The sequence below is a fragment of the Equus asinus genome, chromosome 21, assembly GCF_041296235.1.
Source record: "Equus asinus isolate D_3611 breed Donkey chromosome 21, EquAss-T2T_v2, whole genome shotgun sequence".
Classification (NCBI taxonomy): domain Eukaryota; kingdom Metazoa; phylum Chordata; class Mammalia; order Perissodactyla; family Equidae; genus Equus; species Equus asinus.
The window spans coordinates 66,815,717-66,838,331 of NC_091810.1; the positions used below are offsets into that span (position 1 = coordinate 66,815,717).

At 35.2% G+C, this 22,615-nt stretch overlaps 1 protein-coding gene across 11 annotated transcripts in view; it reads right to left on the minus strand.

Moving 5' to 3' along the window:
* The window catches only part of RBMS3 (RNA binding motif single stranded interacting protein 3), a 1,423,334-nt gene that overhangs the window by 1,286,082 nt on the left and 114,637 nt on the right, over positions 1-22,615 (minus strand). Inside the window, exons 7-9 of one of the 11 annotated variants that reach the window (XM_014840935.3) lie at positions 10,278-10,336; positions 9,104-9,171; positions 2,788-2,912 (exon numbers count right to left, since the gene is read on the minus strand). The exons of the other annotated variants lie outside the window; for them this stretch is intronic. Of the exons in view, the coding sequence (XP_014696421.2) occupies positions 2,788-2,912; positions 9,104-9,171; positions 10,278-10,336 (252 nt within the window). The remainder of the gene's footprint in view (positions 1-2,787; positions 2,913-9,103; positions 9,172-10,277; positions 10,337-22,615) is intronic. 11 annotated transcript variants of the gene reach the window in all.

Here is a 22,615-nt window from a genome sequence, read left to right on the forward strand (position 1 = left end):
CATTGCTTGCCAAGTCAGGGCATGTCAACCAGTGTTAATATTAGCTAAAGAAGAACATAATTAAGGTGATTCTACTGAGGAAAATAATCTCATAGAGTATTTCAATGACAAATAGAAATGAATTTTGATTATCTGTGTGTGTATACTTTTTTCATGTTGCTACTCTCATCCACTGGTATAAATGCTTGAGAGTAATCAACTTGAAACTGAATACGTGAAATGAATGATGAAAACATCATCCAATTTACGACTTTGAGAAAAGCTCAAACAATATCTGCTCAGAAAATAAACATGCTCAGAACTTAAAAATTATCAGGTGGCTCTTTCTGGCGTGTTAGTTTATAAGAGGCCACTTTCTCCTAGAAACAAAACCCACCTCCAGTTTTAAGGGGTGTTACTTTTGGAAGCCATGTTAATTTTTCCTACTAACTAAACTAAAAAAGAAATCCATGGGGTGATCATTTCTTTACTTTTAAACTAGAAATTGTTCCAGTTTTGCTGGTTGGTTTCCTTGCTATTCTCCTCATTTAAAAGTGAACAAGGCCCTAAATATTCTGAACCTGGCATGAATACCAGACTTACTAAGCTCAGTGTGGAGAGTGGCTTATGAACCAGACAGCAGGAGGCACTCACCTGCCTGCCAACAAGTTAAAGTGGTTAGTTTTTACAATTCCTAAATGCCTTTTGAAAGTGTAAAATGTGACAAGAATCTAAAACAAAAAGCACTCTCCTGCCTGGTGATGTATTAAAACCATGTATTTTACCTTAAGAAATAAAAATCAGACGTAATTTTCTGTTCTATCAAGTTACTAGTTATAATGGCAAAATAGAAGCCAATTCTATGGTTGTAAAAGCTCCAGGACATCTCTATAAAAATCAACCTGGCTGTACTTTTGAATAGACAAACGCAAAGACTGAAAAAACATTGCACAAAACCATATGGTACTCAAAGAAAACATACATTTTCTGGAAAAGAATAATTTGTACATTAATTATATGCATATAAGATATATGTCACCAATCTATAGATTTTGTTCTACAAAAGGAAAGATCCATACATAGAAAACAAGTTTTTTAAAAGAGGAACTTTAATTTGAAAAATGGCATTTACAATCCACACAAATTCAGATAGAAGTTGTATTACTGGTGCTGATTAAGAAAACTATTATGTTTTTCAACTCAGTAAAAGTTTTTAACATTAATTTTTCTTGTAACACATTTATCTCCTTAACTGTAAATTCTGTATATTTTCTTGATTTCTAACTCAATAAAGGAGGTATTTAAGAATCATCTTTGTTCTTATTGAAGTTCTCAATAAAATCGTGCAGTTGGGCAGTCTGCTAGTGTGTAAACAAGCTTGCCCGTTTATAAATGTACCTTTTTCTGCATCTGAGAACAAATAAACCTGGGGATGAGTAGTTGTTCAGAGTGAGAATGTTGGAAAAGAGATGAAGCAAGGAAATCTTAGCACTCATTCTCTGTAGTGACAGCCATTGACAATTCTTATCTGTAGTAATAGCTAGCCATAGGTGTCAAAGCACTTTTCCTGGTTTGCCTTATTTAACCCTCAAAACAATCCTCTGAGGTAAATGAAAAGCAACTTCGCCAATTTACGCCAGTCCTAACTGGAAGGACCAGGACTGGGGCACAGGCGTTATATTCCGGAGTTTGTGCTCCTGACCACTGTGCTCTCTTGACTCCAGGCACACTATATATCTAAATGAATGAATGAGAGAATGAATGAAATCTTATTGATTCAGTGACACCTCACTGCCATGTTTCTTTTTTTTTTTTTTTTGAGGAAGATTAGCCCTGAGCTAACTACTGCCAATCTTCCTCTTTTTGCTGAGGAAGACTGGACCTGAGCTAACATCCATGCCCATTTTTCTCTATTTTATACGTGGGACGCCTACCACAGCATGGCTTTTTGCCAAGCGGTGCCATGTCTGCACCCAGGATCCGAACCCTTGAACTCCGGGCCACCGAGAAGCAGAATGTGCGAACTTAACCGCTGCGCCACCAGGCCAGCCCACCATGTTTCTTCCTAACTACTTAGGGAACAGCTGTACTGCCTTGTGGAAGTGTCTGCCTCATGACTTGTTCTCACACCTACCACACTGCTGCTCCGTATTAATGATATGGGCTTGTACTCTCATTTTATTTGCAGAGACATGGAGCTGATGTGCTGAGCAGTTTGTCAACCAAGTTAAAATTTATGTTGTCATATGTAAGAATTGAATAAAGTAAGCACACATGGCCTTTCTCAGCCCAACATAGTTGGCCAAAAGAAAAAAAAGGACAAATCTAGTTATGAATGGTGAAATGCATTCCAATGAAATATTCTACTTCCAGTATGTTAATAATGAGGTTGGTCCCTATAGAGATTATCCCTGTGCATGAACCAGATAAGGCAGATTTCCCAGCAAGCTGCTCTTATTCTGGCCCATTCTCCCTTCTGTAAAGACTGGCAGCAGGGGAGAGGCCTCTCTGCAGTGGCACTCCGTCATCCATAGTGAGACCCTTCTATCTTTCTTCATTCCAACCTCAAAGATCTCAAATAAAAAGAGCTCCTCTGCTCAAACACAGATATTTTTTCAAAGAGTGATAGATGTATTCTGATTTCTCAACAGGCTACTAGTTTATTATTCATCTCATGATAATCCAGGGCTAAAATTTCAGAAATGAAAAAATTTTCCCATATAATTAAAATATGCATTCAGGAACAATTGCTGCCATTTAAAGAATCTGAAGTTGCTATTTAGGCCTGATAATAACCATGAGTACTACCTTTTCTGCTGTATTTATTTCCTCTCTATATTCCTCTTCAGACTCATCAGGTGTTGCTGTGGGCTCGAGGGCTTGTTGTAGCATTTGCTCCAGCTCTTTTAGTAAAACTTCTGTCTCAGAGACAACTAGAGAAACATCATCAATATAGTAAAAACCGCTACACCTTACTTAATTCAATCTAATTCATAATCTTAACCATCCAAAAAGAGGAAATGTTCTAAATGTTACAAGATAAACAATAAATACTTCATATAATTTTCACATATGCCTTTGCTTGATGCAAAATTATTATGGATTTCCAGGTGAATCTCTTATAATTATTCCTTGAAAAATGTAGGTGACATTCTTGCTATGTGTAGACCATAAGGTATCCTGAAACATAAAAGCTCAATAGAAGTTTTTTTTTTTTTTATCAGGAGCCTAGGGCACCAAACTAAATTATGTTATGTAAAGACCAGGGGTCAGCAATTTTTTTCTGTGAAGGGCAAGAGAGTAAATATTTCAGTGTTTGTGGACCAGATGATCTCTGTCACAACTACTCAATTCTGCTGTTGTAGTACAAACCATAGACATGTAAACAAACATGAGAGTGGCTACGTTCCAATAAAACTTTATTTACAAAAACAGGCACAGACTGGTGGACTGTGGGCCACAGTTTGCTAATCCCTGCAATAAACTGTTAAAACTACTGTTTAAAAAGGGAAGCCATGTAATTAAGTGGCTAGGCTAAACAAAGGCCAGTCTATTCCTAACCCAAATATCAACACATCTTAGTTGCCTAATATGATATTTAAAAAAAAAATTACCACACTTATAAAAGTTTCTGTGTGTGTGCTACTGTGACACAAAAATATAAGTAGGTAAAAAATCTGGTAATTCATTGAACTTGCTGAGATAAAATAGTATCACTCAACTACTGATTAACAATATGCTACTGAATTCTTAGTTTAAATAAAACAAACATTTTCATTTGATACAGAGTCTTGTTGAAGTAAAGATCAAGGAAAGGAGGGCATGTGTGGCCTGTAGTCCTGCACAAGAGACAGATGGAACATCTGGGAAATCCTTCCAAAGGCAACATGATTCAAAGAGAAAGGCCAGGAATACACATCCCGTCAACTTCCACTCTGTTCACAAAATCTGACACATCACCTCCTATTAGCCACTGTTCATTGACAGGTCACCAAGAACCACACTAGGTAGAGCAGTTGAAAGTTCATGGAACATGGAAACAGACCCAATCAGCACACACACTTTAGAGCTAAAATACTATCAGTGAATACGGAAGAAAGGTGTTCTCAGCAATAACATTAATTTTGAATCTAACTGTTGAACATATTTAAAATTTTTCTGATTAATAATGTTTAGGAAAAGTACAAATGCTATATACATCCATTTATGTGTGTGTGAACACACCCACAGGTATCCTTGTAAACTAAGCATGTTGTAAGGTAAAAAACAGATTATTAATGTGAAAAGTTTTATGCAGTTTCCTTTACTCCAGTTCAAAAGACTCGATATCTTATTATCACCTTCTTTGTTGATAATTTTCTCTTATCTATTACTCATAAGAAGGAAATTTTAAAATTCTGCTAAAACATTTCTTAAATCATAGTGTTAAATAAAGTCATGGGAGGTTATAAAATAGTTTCCCTTTCTTGGTTGTCACTACAGTACTAGAAAAACAATTTTTAGTTTATATTTTTCACATTACAGTTTTGTCTACAAAAATAAGTTGGTTTTTTTTTGAGGAAGATTAGCCCTGAGCTAACATCGGCCACCAATCCTCCTCTTTTTGCTGAGGAAGACTGGCCCTGAGCTAACATCCATGCCTATCTTCTTCTACTTTATATGTGGGACGCCTGCCACAGGCTGGCTTGACAAGCAGTGCAGAGGTCCACACCTAGGATCCGAACCAGAGAACCCTGGGCTGCCAAAGTGGAAGGTGAGAACTTAATCACTGTGCCACCAGGCTGGTCCCTACAAAAATAATTTTTCTCAATACTTATTTCTTGCCCCAAGCACTTTTATATTCAATCAACAAATATTTACTGTGTGCCTGCTAAGAGCCAGGGACTCAAGAGAACAGGCATAGACTAATGAGCCTTCCTTGCCATCATCTCTTCCCAACCAATCTTAGGCTTTCTCCATGGAAAACTTCTTTCAAAACAGTTTGAAAACAGCTTTCTGATAAGCCATTCAACACCCTAGAACCAGTTCCTATGTTTAAAAACAAAATACACAAACAAAAACTATAATTGACATGTTACTAGTATCCACATAGCTCTGTGCTCCAGGGTAATTGCTAAAGCCTAAGAACACAGAGTAAGAACTATTACATTCTAGACCAACGGTATTCAAAATTTGGTGGGCATAAGAATCACCTTGGAGAGTTTATTAAAAAATATGAATGTGACCCCATGTCTACTGAATCAGAATTTTCTAAAGGAATGTACATTTTTATTGAAGCAATTTTGTTAATGAAATTAAGCTCTCTTTATGACATATTTCTTACTTATTAACCTGACACTTAACAGACAACTACTTGTGGTTATCTCAACATGGATTCCCCAGTCCCACTCATAGATGCTGTGTTTCCCTACTTTACATTCTGAGTCAATGGAAATTGATACTGACATTTAATGCACTGTTGAGAAGATGGATTTTGAGCTATGCTGTAAAGGAAAAATGGCACACAAACATCTTTATATTTCTAAGGCTAGGCTAAAATACAATTTATGACAATGAATGTCATTGCTGAATGGCATTGTAGGCTCTCCGTTTTCAAATGATCTGAAAAAATATGTATACTGCTTTTTGATCAAAGAGTAGACAAAGTAATGGATAACTTCATAAATCAACCAGAGTTCACAACACCAACTTGACTGATGTCAAATTCTGTTTCCAGAGCAATGGGAGGTTTGCTTTTCTAAATAGGTTTTCCTAGATTAAACTGATAGAGTTCAAAAATAATTTTCAACAAACAGCAGTTACCGTAATCTACAAACTGGGTTATCAAAATTGGTCAACGATATCTTCCAAAGATAGAGACAGAATGAACAGAATGGATGCCTTTGCTGATTGCAAGACCAATCATCTTCTATCAATACCGATTATCCTGTAGTTTCCCTGACTTGTTTCAATTTGTTGAGAGTAAAGTGGTAGCATTACAGCTGCTATATCACTCAGAGAAAGAAAAAAAAAGAAAGAAAGAAAGAAAAAAGTATCTCCTACTCTGAAGTCCATATGTGGCTTTTAAAAATGAATTTGCGTAAAATAAATCAGTGCTGTTTTCCCATTCCTGATAAGAAATAACTTACTGTTTGTCTCAATAAATGAATCACCATTTTAAAAGCTTTCAAATGTATATTTATGGAGTTTAATTTCTACTTCTTTATTAAATGTTTAAGGAAGCTGTTTCTTTTCTTATGTAAGAGGCTACTGGTTGGGTTACCCCAAAGCTGGCACTAAAAAAATCCTATTAAACAAATTTGCAGGGCCATTTCAATGTTGAAATTCTGGAGGCATTCTAATAGAGGAGGAGAGAGAGGAGGAGGTAAAAATACTTGGTTCTGTTTTGTTTTTAAGGAACCACAAAGGCTTCTCTGTGTGCTTACAATTCAAATGTAAGGATGAGTAAAACACAGGTTGAAATGTAATGAAGGAGAGAGCACTATTCCTGGAGAGACAAATAGAAATAGGCATGGCGCTTTTTAGGAAAGGGGCATGAAAGCCAAGCCTGCTTTTTAGCCTAGAGGTTAAAGGTAACCCCAAACCAAGAACAGGTGGGCAAAGTTTGTCTTGAGTATTGAGATATCCCCTTTCTCTCTGTCATCCCTTCTACCTCCCAGACCCTGGCCCCAAGGCCTTCACGTTCCCTCTAGGGCTCACCCCACGATCCAGTCCTTTCTTATATTAACCATCCTCTTAAGCTTACCTGTCTCAGATGGCTGATGAACACATCCATCGCTAATTTAGTAATGAATGTTAACAGATTTGGTTCTGGGTAATATGTCAATCTTTTTATTCAAATTTTTAGAGACTGTCTGCTTCCCCAAAAGAAATGAGGTATTTATCAACAGAAAACAGTGATATAAGAAAGCAAATGACAAAGCCCAAAGAATAAAAAAACAAACCCAAATCAATTCATTTAAAAATGCTTAGGCCAACTACCAGTGCTGTACCAAAAACCCCATAAACTTAGTTTTAAGATTCCTGGTACTCAAAGCAATCAAGGAAATAGCTGCACACTTTGATTTTAAGAAGCTATGTGACTTTAGAAAAGTCTATAACCTCTTAAGTGACTCAGTTTCCCCACCGATACAATGGGAGATATAATATCTACCTCATTTAGATCTTGTCAGGGTTAAATAAACTAATACATATAAAGTGTTTAGAATAATGAGGACACGTAGTAATTGTTATAGGTGTTAGACATCATCCTTATTATTGCTATTATTATTTCATCATCATAGATGAATTTTCTTGTCCCTCAACACTGCAAAAAAATGTTATAGGGACAAAACAAACATAATACATGATCTTCCTGGTAGCAGTTTTCCAAAAAATGCAGATATAGTCCAAAAATAGTTATTTCTTAGTTTAAATCTTTATATAGCCATGGTGCACAGTTTAAATGATTTAATGATTCCTGAACTTTTTCCAATAATTTGCAGAAACAGTCCTCTCCTTGTTGGATAAGAGAGTTTCTACTGCATCTCTTTATTACAGATGAAGAAAATGATACTTGGGGAGGTAAAGCAGCTGCACTCAATTAGCTCTTCCTTTGATCTCTAATTGAGGGAGACAGAGAAGCAGTCAGTAGAGCTTAAAACCCATAAAGGAACAGCAAATCTGGGGCAGTAGACTAATGGGAGAGTTTAGCACCTTTGAGTGTAAGGAAAGAGGATCCAAAAAGTGGGGCAGAGTCAAGAAGAAGATGCTATAAATTTCCTCTATCACTTGATCTAGGACTGGTCCTACTTTAAGCTTAGAAGAAATGAGAGATATCAGAGGCTTGATCAAGGGATCCACAGAAATACGAGTAGGGAGTAAAAAATTTGAGGAGGGTTAAACCATTGAAAAAGAACCACTCTTTTAGGAAGTCAGCTCTTGCAAAGAACATAGTAGACTAGATGTTTCCACTCTTCAGTTGTTCAAAATGGGATGAAGGAGTAAAACATAGATCGGGTTAACTACTTTAACAATTAACTATTGAGATTTTTGAGCCATACAGAATATGAGACTCCTGAAAGGGCTTCCCTTTACATGGATAACTACTGAGATGTTTTCACTTATTTACACGGAAGAGTCTTTTCCAGTCAATGGATTCCTTCTGTAGTATCCTGTGCAAGTTGGAAGAGAAAAGGATCCCAGCATTGGAGACCTCAGCTGCAGTGCCAGGGTCTCCTAGTAGGAACTCAGTCCAGGGATAAACTAACTTTGTGTTTCTACAGGAATATTTGAACTGATCATGTGAGGCAAAGAGAAAAAATAGCCAAGAAAAGCCACCTTAATTAGCAGGAAAACAGCAGCAGAATAGGTTTAAGAAAAGACAGAAACAACAGAATTTTGTATTGGTTTAGGAGAAGAAGAAAAGGATTACTATTATTTTGAAATAACTACTCAGTCCTTTCTCTGCCTGTTTTCCTTTCTTTTAATGAGACTATAAATGAATGGCTTATTTAGCCAATTGAATCACAGTGCTATAGGATCTGGGGGTGGCTACAAGGGAGAGAGAGTATGGCAGGGATAACTTCTTGGGGATTAATGGGCTTTGAAACCTCTTTGCATGGCTGCCAAAGTTCCATGTTGCAAATAAGCACTTGCCTGCTTTTCAAGACTAATGAAAATGCAGGAAGAGTACAGGGCTCTTGAAAACTAAAACTTTCTCCCTGTGTTCCACATTCGCCCCACTGTTTTCTAATACCAATGGCAATTAAGTCAGCTGGAAGCCCTAGGCTGCTGCTTTTCTTCTTTCTCTCCCTTTGGCACCCCTAGGACCACAGTAAATTTGGAATGGAGAGGTCTGGGTTGAAATGTACAGATGCTGGTATTTCCTCCCACAACTGCTAGTGCTTTATTTAAAAAAAATTAAGTACAGGACAAAGCCAGAGAAAATTTAATTGAAGGGAATAGAAACCTAAAGACAATTGAAAAGCCCTGGTATATAAATCAACACCAAAACTGACTCACTAATATTTCTCATATCTGTATATATGTACATCATGTTTTTTTTTCTTCAAAGGACTATAACTACATTTGGTAGAATTAAATATAGGTAAAAGAACTAAGAGCAGGACAGGCCTTCACATACCCATGTTTTCCTTTGATAAGGCATCATCTGAACAAACATTTTCAAAAGAGCATTTTAAAATAGCTTTCCTAGAAAAAGAATTTGACAGATTTAGTTTCAAAAGATCAATGACATATTTAAGTGACCACTCATGTATGTATTAATTGGTAAATGTAAGTTATAAATATATATTTCTTTATCTTGAGGTACTTTTTCTTGGTTGTTTTATACATAAGGCAGCATGACACAGGGAAAAACCAAAGGGGAACAAGATTGATTTGAGCTCTCACCAGGTGAAAAGCACTAACGATCTACCAAGCACCTTCATAGGCTTTTTCATGTAATCCATCCCCCCAAAACCTACTAAGTAATCGTTACTCTTATTTCATAAAGAAACTGAGGCTCTGAGAAATTGAGAAATTTAACAACATGGGTAAATGGTTAAGCACGATAGAACTAAATTCTGTCAGACTGCAAAATTCATGCTTTTTCCACTACACTATGTTGCTGATTCAGAGTCAGAAAACATTTGTTCAAATGCATTTTCTCTAAGCATAAGATCTTGAGAAAGCCACTTAACTCCTCGAGGCCAAAAATTCTGTGTCTTTTAAACGGAGATAATTATGATTATCTATTACCTATTTGATGGGGTTACTGTGAAGTATAACTGAGATGAGAAAGTAAAAGCCCTTTTTAAAAATTTAATTATTCAACTTCTGAAAAAGGACAAAGAAGAAGAGAAGGACTATCATATTAGGATCAGTCTCTGTCATTGAGTAGGAGTCCTTTTAACACAGCATTGATTAACATTCATCAAAAAAGTAAATAAATACACTGTATGGAGGATTCAATGATAAACACTAAAGCTTACCATCAGTGGCTTATTAGTTCATTATAAAGGTCTGTTTCTGGTTTGCATTACCTATTTTTAAACTAAAAATCTGCTTCTCATCTGGTTGCTCACATGATATTAATCTTTGAAAGTTTTGGTTCATATTTGTATAAACATAAAACTTTCTCCACATTTCTAAGACTCCTACTTATCATTTTATTAATTCTTCTAGAAAATTTTAAACACAATGTTTCCTAGAGAAACAGAATCAAGTATCAGGGGAAAATGTCATATAATAATTAAACCCAATATATATCTACATTTCCATTTTATCCTAATACTTTTTAATTTTAAAAAACATACCTTTCCCTCTTTCTAAATTTTGGCTTTTTCTTTTCAGTTTTATTTTTGGAAACTTGCATCTGTAAAATAACAACAGCAAAAAGATGAGTCAGTTCATATGGGACTGGATGAGCTCAGTATAATAATGGGTCCTGTATGGTCCAAGTAATTTAGCCCAGAAGAAAAACTCTAGTTCATAGCCCTAAACAATACCTGTAACTCTAAATCAACCATTTCACAGTCACTGCAATTGCATTGATCTGCTCAACTTCCAGGACTAATAAACTGATCCAATATGAATGCTTATCCCCTATATTCACTCCTGTTCCTCACCTTCACAGACACATAAAAATACGAAGTAAAACAACTTTTAAGTTTTAATACATATATGAGATTTAAAGAAAAAAAGAGAAATATTCAGATGCCAGAAACATGTGTTATCCAAAGCTATGTAAGTGGGAACTGACATGATGGAGGCCCACAAGGAATTTGTACCAGGATAGGGCCAAAAGGGCTTGTGACTGGGATTTTATTGTCTAACCAAAGAAAAGACAAAGGATGTGGAGAAACTGAAACCATCATACATTGCTGGTGGGAAGGTGAAATAGTGCAGCCACTTTGGAATACAGTTTGATAGTTCCTCAAAACATTAAACGTAGAGTTACCCTATGAACCAGCAATTCCACTCCTGGGTATATACCCAAGAGAAATTAAAACATATATCCACACAAGAAACTGTACATGAATGTTCATAAAAGCATTATTCATAATAGCCAAAAAGTATAAACAACCCAAATGTCCATCGATGGATAATGTGGTATATCCATACAATGCAATATTATTCAGACTTTAAAAATAATAAGTATTGATACATGCTACCACACAGATGAAATCTGAATCCATTATGCTAAGTGAAAAGTGAAAAAAAGTCAGACACAAAAGGCCACTTGTATGATTATTCCCTTTATCTGAAATGTCCACAAAAGGCAAATCCATAGAGACAGAAGTAGATTAGTGGTTGCCAGGGACTGGGAGGAGGTGGGAAATGGGCAGTGACTCCTAATGAGTATGAGGCTTTCTTTTGAGATGATGAAAAATGTCCTAAAATTAGATAGTGGTATTGGTTGCATAACTGTGATTACATTTAAAAACCACTGAATTGTACACTTTAAGAGAATGAATAAATTATATCTCAGTAAAGGTATAATTTTTAAAAAGACTTAGTGACATGAAAAAATGGAAAGTAAGGAGATCGAATACAATTTGGCAATAACTATTAACAAAAGGAACCTGATGTAGCAATACTACTGTTAGAAAAAACTGGATGTTAAAGCAAAAAGCATAATCAGAGATAAAAAGGATTATTACTTAATCCTAAAAGAAACAATCCACCCAGCAAGTATAATAGACTTGAATCTGGATATATCTCAAATCATAGCCTTAAAATATACAGAGTGAGAACAGAAAGAATTACAAGTAGAAACTGAGGAATCTATAGTTCAAATGGGATATTTTAATTTACTTCTCATAAAAAAATTACAAAGCAAACACAAAAATTAGCAAAGAAATAGGAGAGTTTGACAATACAAATAAGTTTAATCTAATAAACACATATCAAACCTGGCACTGAATAATTAAAGAATACATATTGTTTTTAAGCCTGAAACATTTAAAAATTTGACCACCTACTGGGTCGTAAAGGAAGTCTCAAAAATATAAAAATAATCTCCATTTTACAGATCACATTCACTGACAAAAATACAATAAAATAAGGAATCAAAACCCAAAAGATAGCTGAATAAAATTTGTAACCAATTCACAGAAACAGAAGAATCCACATTCTCCCATGAATCTTCCTGTGATGAGCATTATGATCAATGTCATTTAGATCAGCGTTAGTGTCTCACATTTTGGTTATTTGTATATGAGATGTATCTGCTCACTGGGTAATACATTTTGTCCCCATGCTATACCTTGCATGCTGCAGATGCACATGAAGTATTTGTGGAATAAATTAATGGACAAATGTTAGTAGAAAGATAGGATAAACACAAATATCATCACAAGGAAAAAATGGTATCAGTGTTACTATCATTCTATACTGTTATCATTGTTGACTTAGGCATTTAACAAATTTATACAATTTCCCCTCAGCTTCTAAGACAGAACCTCAGTGCAACTTTCCCCTCAATATGTTTGTTGGCTTCTTTTATTTCTTGTCTTTGCACTTTAACCTGCTCAAGTGAGCAATTTCTTAGCCCATTTTGTCTAATTCTTGCACAGTTTCACTGATCTTGATTTTACTGTTCTTGAATCAAGCATCTCAACTACAAGGGTAGGAACAATTTCTTTTAACATACTAAATGTTTAACAGCTAGCAGAGTGCCATTCACATTGTACTTTCTAAAGCATTAACTATAATGAGATGAAGGTTGAATTTAATAACTCTCAAAGCATTATTAAACAGCTTAAATACCTTACTAATCATTCAAGAGAAGTTTGTACGAAACACTCAGGGAATTCATATTATTATGATGTTAAAGACTAAGTGGTCTTCTTTTTGTGATCTTCAACCTCAAGGTAGTCAAATATTTTTTCCAGAACTATTATTTATATATATACAAAAATAAATAAGGTGAAAAAAATATAGAAATATTGTTGTCTAAATCATTGATCTACATCTCCAAAGACAATGTAGAGCTATTATTTCTATCTTGTTATTAAGGATCAGCTTAAATTATCTGCATATTTGAGTATGAAGTGAAAGAGTTACTACAAGGGGAAATAAGATTAAGGTAACAAAGTGCAAACTACTTTATAGGTATTAATAGAAAGAAATACTGTTAAATAGCCACCATAAATCAGGGAGATTTGTGTTGGAGATAATAAATTCCTTTTCTACTTTAATATTCTATAACAGCCAAAATGAACTAGTCAGTATTTGCCAAAATGCCCTGTGCTTTCCTGCTCTAAGGTGTAGATAGAGTATGACCTGATGGTCCAAATTTGGAATGAAAGCACCAAATTTGGAATGAGAGGACCAAATTTGGAATGAGAGGATCACGATTTGAATGCAAACTCTGGCACTTACCAGCTGTATCACTTTTGGTAAGTCACTGACCACTCTAATATCTAGCAAGAGCCTGATATAAAGTAGACACAATAAATATTTTCTGACTAAACGACCATTCTGCATTTCAAGGTCTTCTTTTGTTAAATAATGCTAAAAAACAAATAACTACCTTAAAGCATTTGGGGGAAGATTAAATTAAATAACACGCCAGAAATTATCTAACAGTGCTTGGCAATTAGTTGATGTTCAATCACTGTTTAACTAGTGTAACATCCACTGGGCCAGTGTCAGAATTCTATCCTTCTTCCTTAGAGCTATGACAGAGGAAACTTGGCACTTTGGTATGGTTGACTTTGGTAGAATATTAGCTTCCTAAGGCTCCATGACAAATTACCACAAACTTGGTAAAGCACCCAAAATTTATCATCTTACAATTCTGTAGGATAGAAGTCTGGACACTTGTCATTGAACCTAACCCAGGATGAGCTCATCTCAAAATCCTTACCTTAATTACATCTGCAAAGACCCTTATTTCAAATAAGGTCACATTTTGAGGTTCCTGGTGGACTTTTGGGGGCTACCATTCAACCCCTTACAAGTAGATACTATAATCTTTATCTAGTCCATCTATTTTGCTTCTCTTTCTGTGTTGCATAGCTGATTCTCCTATGTTGTTTAGTTCAGTGCTATTCAGAGTAAGGGTCAAAATGTGACAGAATCAGCAACACTTGAGAGTTTGTTAGAACTGCAAATACTCATGCCCACCCTAAGGCTACTGAATCAGAAACTCTAAGAGTGCAGCCCAGGAATCTCTATTTAAATAAGCTCTTCAAGTGACTCTTAAGCAAACTAAAGTTTTCTAGGCACTGGTCTAGCCCACACCCATTGACACAAATATAATGGTATGTAAATATGACTGGTTTTAAAGAAATCAATACAAGTATTAATTCTTTTCTTGTTAAATGTAAAACACAAAGAGGTATATGTATAGAGAGCATATCCATTTACTGAAAAAAATTATATTTAATGATATTAGGATTGCAGACTAAAATGGCAAATGACAGAATTGCCTTTAATCGCGAAGGATAGAAAATCCATAAGAATTATGTTTACATCAGATCTATATAATCTGCATAACCTAACTTGACATTACCTATTTCATTAAGTCACTATTCATCTACATAAAAATCTTTTTATTTTTAAGCAAGAACAAGTTTGTTAGATGCATTAAATCTGAGGGTGTAAAATTTTGATTCAGTATTTTATGCTCATAGAAGACATAAATGTATTTTGTGAACTTCTTTTGAGAGTAACTGTCAGTCAATAATCACTAAAGAGCTGCCTACTTTGACAGAATTTCCAAAAGTGAATCTGTGCCTTAAATAATGTACACAAACTCCTTGTCAAAAGTTATCAGAAGGAAAAGCCAATATTCTCATTTCCCTTTGGAAAATCTGCCAGGAAAAAATGCTTGGAATAAGGATGAAAACTAGTTTCATGCAGCATTTTAAATGATGGTTATTGCTTAATCTGAGTATCTGGAGAGCACAAATAATAAAGTTAAGTCTTCTGGCCTAGATAATGATTGTTTTTAACACTTCTTTGAAAAGGGGGAAGGCTGACACAATCATTTTCTAGCACTATTTTAAACATGATTTCAACAGAAAGAATACAAATCTAGTGTTTCTTACACAAGTGTCAGTCAATTACCATATGCTGCAGTCTACTCAACCTTTAGTAGAGTTCAGCCTTCCTATGAGATCCAGAGGACAGTATCAGAGATTAGTCACTGGCAATATGACAAAAATGTCTTGCTGTCCCTTGCACTATCTCTCATGTGTAAGTTCACAATAAAGAACTGGATTTCTCTGCTTTGAAGGGCTTACCAGAGAAAACAGTGGAGTGTGTATTCAAGCAGTGAGCTGAGACAGGAGAGTATTTTCCCTAAAAACAGAAGTTGACCACTAGACCACCTTAAACAAAAGGCATGAAAGGCCTTCTATTAACACCTCCCAATCCTGGCTGAGGATAGAAGTAACAGAACATTTCGGGAAACTCTATGATTATGTCCTTCACTGATAATTTTTAAATTACCTATATCAGGGTAGAACATAGAAATTGAGGAGGATTTTTTTCTTTTTTAATAGCACAGATTTCACCCATATCTATAAAGAGCTTAAGAATACTAAGGGCTAATCGAAACAGAGTGTCTAGGGAGGAAAGATACCCATGAAAAGCAGAATTTATGTTACAGTTGTTCATCTGACTGAATGGAGCCAGTAAATTAGATTATTTTACCTCTAACTGGAGACTCTCTAAAAATCCAAGTCTGTTTCCATTTGTGTAAAGTTTTTCCTAAAGTCACTGGATATTTTAACAAGAGGAATGTTAACAGAAGATAAGGGTTCTAGGGAAGACTTTCTAGAATCTCTATATTCTAATTAAATTCTAAAAAGCTGATGCACAGAGAGCATTCAATGGTTACAGTACTCATATTACATGTTTTTTTTTCTGGAGAGAAGAATGAATGTTGAGTGCTTCATAATCTGTTTTACCATTTTTCTCTCCATCAACTTGAAATAGGATAACCTGCTTGATTCTTCGAACTGACAGATCACTGTCAAATGCTCTGAGCAATTATCCTCGGTATTATGCAAAAGAAAATGATCTCTCTCCCACATGGGACTAGAAAGACTCTACGCATAGCACAATCCCCTCTTCAAAAAAAGATTATTCTTTTAAAAATTTTATATAGATCTAAGTCTTTACATTAACTCTCTGAGGTTAAAATGGAGGACATTCTTGCACCTAGATTCACGGAATGACATGGAAGATATACTTCCTTTTGTTTGAACTAGATGACTGTGTTCCTCAATATATGGGGGAATACAGATTTAAGATGTGTACCTAATATACACATTTCATGATATGGCAAATTATTTTTGGACCAAAGTGAAGGTATTAAATACATAAGCAAAAAGAAAGATAAATATCACCTCAAAGTCATTATAATTTTAAAGATTTAAAAAGTAATAATTTATAGGTCTTCAAAGAAAGGAAATAGGTTTGTGTTATCTAATATAAATGAAAAGTTGGAAAACTTGTGGGGAGAAGCCAGACGTTTATAAATTTGAAATTATAGATGAATTCTAATAAGTTATAAACTCTGCTAATTTGTACTGACAGTGTATTTTTTCCAATGATAACACTTTCCTTTTGCAAACAGGAAAACAGCAGTTATTACTATTAGGCATAGAAAGATCACTTAATATCTAGCACAATAGGTACAATCCATAAAATACAAACTCTATTCAAATTTCTATTGTATGTTATATCAATATCTACTCTCTATTGATCAATAATATTTTTGGTCTTAATGAAATGCGACGAGGAAGATGATGGTGAAGGAGAAATATTCCAAACTTTAGAAGAAACTCAGATTCATCTTGTGTGTAGCTTGATGTTGGAGACATGACTTATGTGTCTCTGGATCAGAGAGAAAGGATTATGCTCATAATGAATATAATCAGCAAGATAAATTGAATAAAGCTGCATAACACAACCTTTAGTCCTAAATAACAAAGGACAACACCTGGAAAGTTGTTCATGCAATAACTGGGACTCAAGTTGAAGAGTAAATTGAAGTTGAAGACAAAAGAGCAATTTCATTTTGTAGAATTCTCTTTATGCCTTCTGGCTCAAAGTTAAAATATAGAATTGAAAATATGGAGAGTTATGGTTGAAAAGTTTTGAATTTCTGGAATCTCTGACACTAGATTTTAAGTATTACAAACTCAAATTCCAAGTGAATTAATATTTTGAGTAAATTTTTAAATGGGCGTTATGTGTAGAGAAACAAACATTAATAGAACACATCTATTATTATAAATGGTGACATTAAAAAATGATACTTTTCATTTGTTTTTTAATAATTTGGATGAAAACAACTCTTAAGGACGAGAGAAAATTACTAATAAACACGAACTTCCATTTACTGAGCGCCAGATCTGCATGACTCAACTTGAATTTTCTCAGCTAAATCACTGCAATGGGACAAAACACTGGTTTAGAAAAGCATCACCCATACCCCTCTCCACTTCCATCCTCCACAGCAGCCCCTCAGACCTGCGACCCAGCAACAACAGGCAGTCCAGCAGCTGTGTGAATGGGAAAACTGCCCTTTATATAAGCCAGCTGTGAGCCAATACCTCTCCCACTACAAGTCCTGTGAACTTGGAGAACAGCACGGCCTTCACACTAGGACACTGTTGTTCTACCTCCAGGGAAGAACAAAGGAGTTTTCAACTCTTCTGTACTCACTCTGATGCACATTTCCCCTCTGCTTCCCAGCTCCTCTCCCCCATTGCCCGTCTTATGAGAACGACAATGAGATAATTTGGCTGAAGTCAGAGCCATGGACTGAAGTCAAGTCAAAAAACGGGTAAACAAGTATACAAGTCCCAAAGTAGATTTTCTTTAATTTAAGGAGCAAATGCCATCATCCACATCAGAAAATAGGTATTCTGAATCAAGGGATCTTTGCTCGCTCTCATAATTGGTATATAAAAGTCTTCAGATATGTGATTAATCCATTTTGTCTAATTTTAATATTTGACTACTAATAGTTAACCTGTATAATTCCTATAGATTGCAATTCAAAATAAAAGAGGTAAATCTTGCATCCTAATCAGGCAGATTTAGTTATTAAGTTACTAAAGAGTATCTTGTTAAAAATCACTCCCCTGGAAGGCTGTTTCATACCACTGCCTTGTAGTGGGGCAGTTTCCCTCTGCAGATTTTGAAAACAGAGTGACTGAAATTAGTATGAAAAGAACTTTATATGTTAAAGTTTCCACTGATGACTTAAAGTGATAAATGCACAATTACCTATATTAATGATACCGGCTCAACACAAAGTTAGCATAAGGGAAGCCATATGGTAGAAAAGAAACCATATTGTAACTCTGAATGACCTCTAATTAACCAACCCAGACATGCTCTGTAGATTTTATGGCCCCTGCCAGCTGCTATAAGTTGATAACTTTGTTCTTCTGAGTTCTCTAGGAATGTGATGGCCTTTGGGCAGAGACTCTATGCTGATATCCATGACAACTGAAAGCTCTGATGTGGCAACTTCCAGTCTGCAACACCAGGGGGTTCAACATTTCCTACATCCCTCCCCCATTGCACACTGGCTATATAACCTCTTCAAGATTCTGTGCCACCTTTAAGATGGTTCTTTTAGACATTAATCAGCCATCTTACCCCTTGCTAGCAAGATGTAATAAAAAGTCCTTTCTCTCCTTCCTCCTTGCCTCTTGACTATTGGCATGTCTTGCAGCGGGCAGATGACCCCCTTCTTGGGCGGTAATATTAATATATGTTTATTTATATACATTTTGAAAATGCAAATGCACTTCAAAAGAGTGTATCTACATTTAAAAATTTTGGTTAGGAAACTTTTTGGGATGATGAAAATATTCTCTATTTTGATCTGGATGGTAGTTAAATGGGTGTATACATTTAGGAAAAACTCCCCCAAACTCTACACTTAAGATCTGTGCATTTCATTGTGTTTAAATTTTACCTCAAAATAATTAAAGAACAAGGTAAGTCAAATTGATGTGGATCAAGGCTGCCCCAGGGAGAGAAGCCCAAGGTGTCCTGGCCTACATGCTGATCTATATGACCTGATTCATATATAAAGTTATACAACCACACAATAACCAGACCCCACCTGCACTGATGCCATTTTAATGACTTGTTACATGATCTTTCCTTTGTCTAGTAAAAATAAGTCACATACCCATGCCTTATAAATTTAGCCCTACCTTCAACACATTGCAGCTCTTCATTGCCCATGGGTCCTCCTCCCATGCTATTCTCTGAATAAAAGAGCACTACTACCAGACCTTGAGAGTCCAAGAAATGTTTCTTTTGACTCCTTGGCTCACCGAGCCTGCATCAACATGAAAGAAAACTATAGTAACAGAATAGAAAATGGCAAAATGGTGATGGAATACCTGAATGATTCAAGTTTGGGGAACACTGGCCTATAGTAAGGTGAATGATACCCACAAAGAAAAATCAAAAAGGAAATGAAATGAGTTTTGAAGCTGTGACTCTTCCCAAAGGATTTCTCTGCTTACTATTCTTTTCTGAGTTTTCTCTCTGCCGGGGGCTAAAAGACAGCAGTAGGGATCTATTATATTTGTCTTTGGTGAAAGATGCATATAAAGCTAAGTGAATCGAGTGAGTTGCAGTACATGAATTTCACATTAATAAGCAAGCTTATTAATTAACACAAATATCCAGACATCTAGTCATAAAATGTAAGTGATTTATCCTGCAATTGTGCTAATGAAAATTTCCTTCTTATTATGAAGAATTTTTGCAATAATTTCGGGGAAAAATATTTTTTCATCAGAAAATATAATAGCCTAAATTCCTCACACATAAATGTATAAATCAAGATAGTGGTCATTAATTTTGCCTTTCAAACTCTTGGCATTAATAAAAGTAAAGTGTCAGAAAAAAGATATATATATATACACACATAATTTCTATATATATGCCAAAAAAATTAGAAACAAAATGAAAAAGAGATCCTTTTCCAATTAGTAACAAATACCTGGGATAGCCCTAATTAGAAACATGTAAAATTCCATAATGAAAAGAACTAAGGAAAAATGAATAGACAAATTATGTTTCTTTACAGGTACATTCAGTATTATAAACACGTAATTTCTCCCTAAATTAGCAGATAGATTTTCTATAATACCAATCATCATCTCAACAGAATTTTTCTTGGGACATGACTAAATAATTCTAAAGTTCATCTGTGTGTTGTCAAAACCACTTAAATTGTGCCTTTCTTGGAGTTTCCATGGGAAAGGCAAGGTAGGGGAGGGTAAACAGTTTAGGACTGGCTAGTTTGATTAATTCTGGAGGGTTTTGGTCTAGAGGGGTGGTCTCCAGTTGCCTGGTGGCTGGCCCTGGGGTGACTTAGGGCAGGGGAAATACTAGCTTCATGTTTGAGAGTTTGATAAGAAGGTACTTGAGGGATATGGGGTTGGGATTGGTTGGTTTACATATGAAAAAAGTGCCCTTTGACATCTCTAAGAAATGGCTAGCCCTGGGAGGGGCAGTTCCTCCCAGCCAGAAAGGTGTTTTAAAATGTCAAAACATCATACTATATGAAAAACAAATACATACATACATGCACATACACACACACACACACATACACACACACACACACACATATATATAAAATACAATCTGGAAAAGTAAAGAGACAAGAAGTATGAAAACAATTTTTGAAAAATTAGAGTAATGAAGGATCACTAATCCACACATTAAAGAAAAGGTAGAGAAACACTAATTAAAACTATTTGGAATTCATTTTAAGACCAGATAAATGAATAGATATAGAAATAGATATTTTGACATGTTAAATGTCACATGTTATATTATGAAGAAGGCCTACTATATACTATAAAGAAGACTGAACAGTAAAGAAGAGAAAGATTACTTAGTAAATGAATGGTATTGGGATAACTAGCGTATGGGAAGAAAAATGTCTTTTTCCTCTACCTTTCTAAGTTCTTGGTTGGGGCCTCTAAAACAAAAGAGAGATTAACAAAAGAAAAGCATACAAATTTATTTAATATAAGTTTTATGTGACACGGGAGCCTTCATAATGAAATGAAGACTCGAAGAAACAGTAAACCTGAGAGTGTTTTTGCTAGGTTTGATGAAGAGTGGAAAGTCTTGGGAAAATGTGACAGGACATGAAAGGGGATGAGCCAAGCGTAGTCAACTGTGGGAAACAGTAAGGCTGTTCCTTCAGATTCCTCTCCTTGTCCTTCTGTCTTTTGAGCTAAGAACACTCCTTTCCTCCAGGTATAGAAATGACACCTCTCACATAAGGTTCTTATGATTTGCTCTTCAGGGGAAGGTCAGGAAGCTTTTCCTGTACCTGCTGTTTCACAAATTCCTTCAGCTTGAAATATTCAATATGCCAATGTGCCATATTTTGGGTAACATGTCCTGAATCTGATCATTAGCAAGTTGCATAAAAGTTTTTATATCCTATCCTCATACACCACATACAAAACTAAATCCATACTCCCAAAATAGCTAACATTTATGAAATGTTTCCTATGTTCCAAGCACTGTGCTATGTGCTTTACATAAACTGTCAGAGCAATCTTATTTTCTAATACTTTCACCCGTCCCACTTAACAGGAGGAAACTGAAAGCTTATAGAGTTAAGCAGCTAAACTTAAGATCATACTGCCTGTAAGTGATAGAGCCAAGATTCATACCTCAGCAGTCTATCTCTAGATGGCCGCCTTCTTACTCCACTGCACTATTATTTATGAAGAAGTCTACACTATTATAAGCAATAAAATAAATAAAAAATCTCAGAAATGTAGATTTGACCACAAATATATAACTTCCATATTTCCAGGAAAAAAAAACCCAAAAAGCAAAAACAACAAAGTATGATATAAACTGGCAGCAACATCTTTATTTAATACCTTGTCGATGATGGTGGCATCTGCATACATCCCTGGTGAGAGTGTAACAACATGGCAACATGTTGCCATCCCTTTCCCAGTAATCCTTCTACTAGGAACTGTCCTAAGGAAACAACCCAAAACATGTGCTGGGAGAGGATGCTATACTCATGAAGATTTTCATCAAAGTGCTGTCAGTAGCAATAGGAGAAAGGTTAAGAGAATCATAACAGATTCTGCTTTAATGAAATGGCAGTCTTTTAAAGCACATCACAAAAGCCCTAAAGCCCTAAAAGAAAAAGTTTTACTATGTAAGTGCAACAAAAGAACTACAAAAAATTTAAAGGAAAAACTGAAAACATGTTTGTGACATATTGATAAAGTATTAACAATCAATAACTAAGAAGAGCACCTACAAATCAATCCAAAAAAAAAAAAAAGAAAGCCCATGGAAGAAATGAGGAAGGGTATGCACAGTTTTCAGAAGAAATAAAATGTCCAATAAATATATAAAAAATGCTAAACTTCACTAAAGTAAAAAGTAAATAGCAAATTAAAGTAACAATGACATATTTTTCTTTTAAATATTGAAAAATACGTAAACATTGGTGATATCTAAAGTTGGCAAGGGAGTGGGAAAAGTGTTGGTAGGAGTATTCAGGTATAACTGTTTTGAAGAGCAATTTGGCAATGCTTGACTAAAATTTTTAACTTTTATTTTGAAATAATTTTAGATTTACAGAAAGTTGCATAAATAGCAC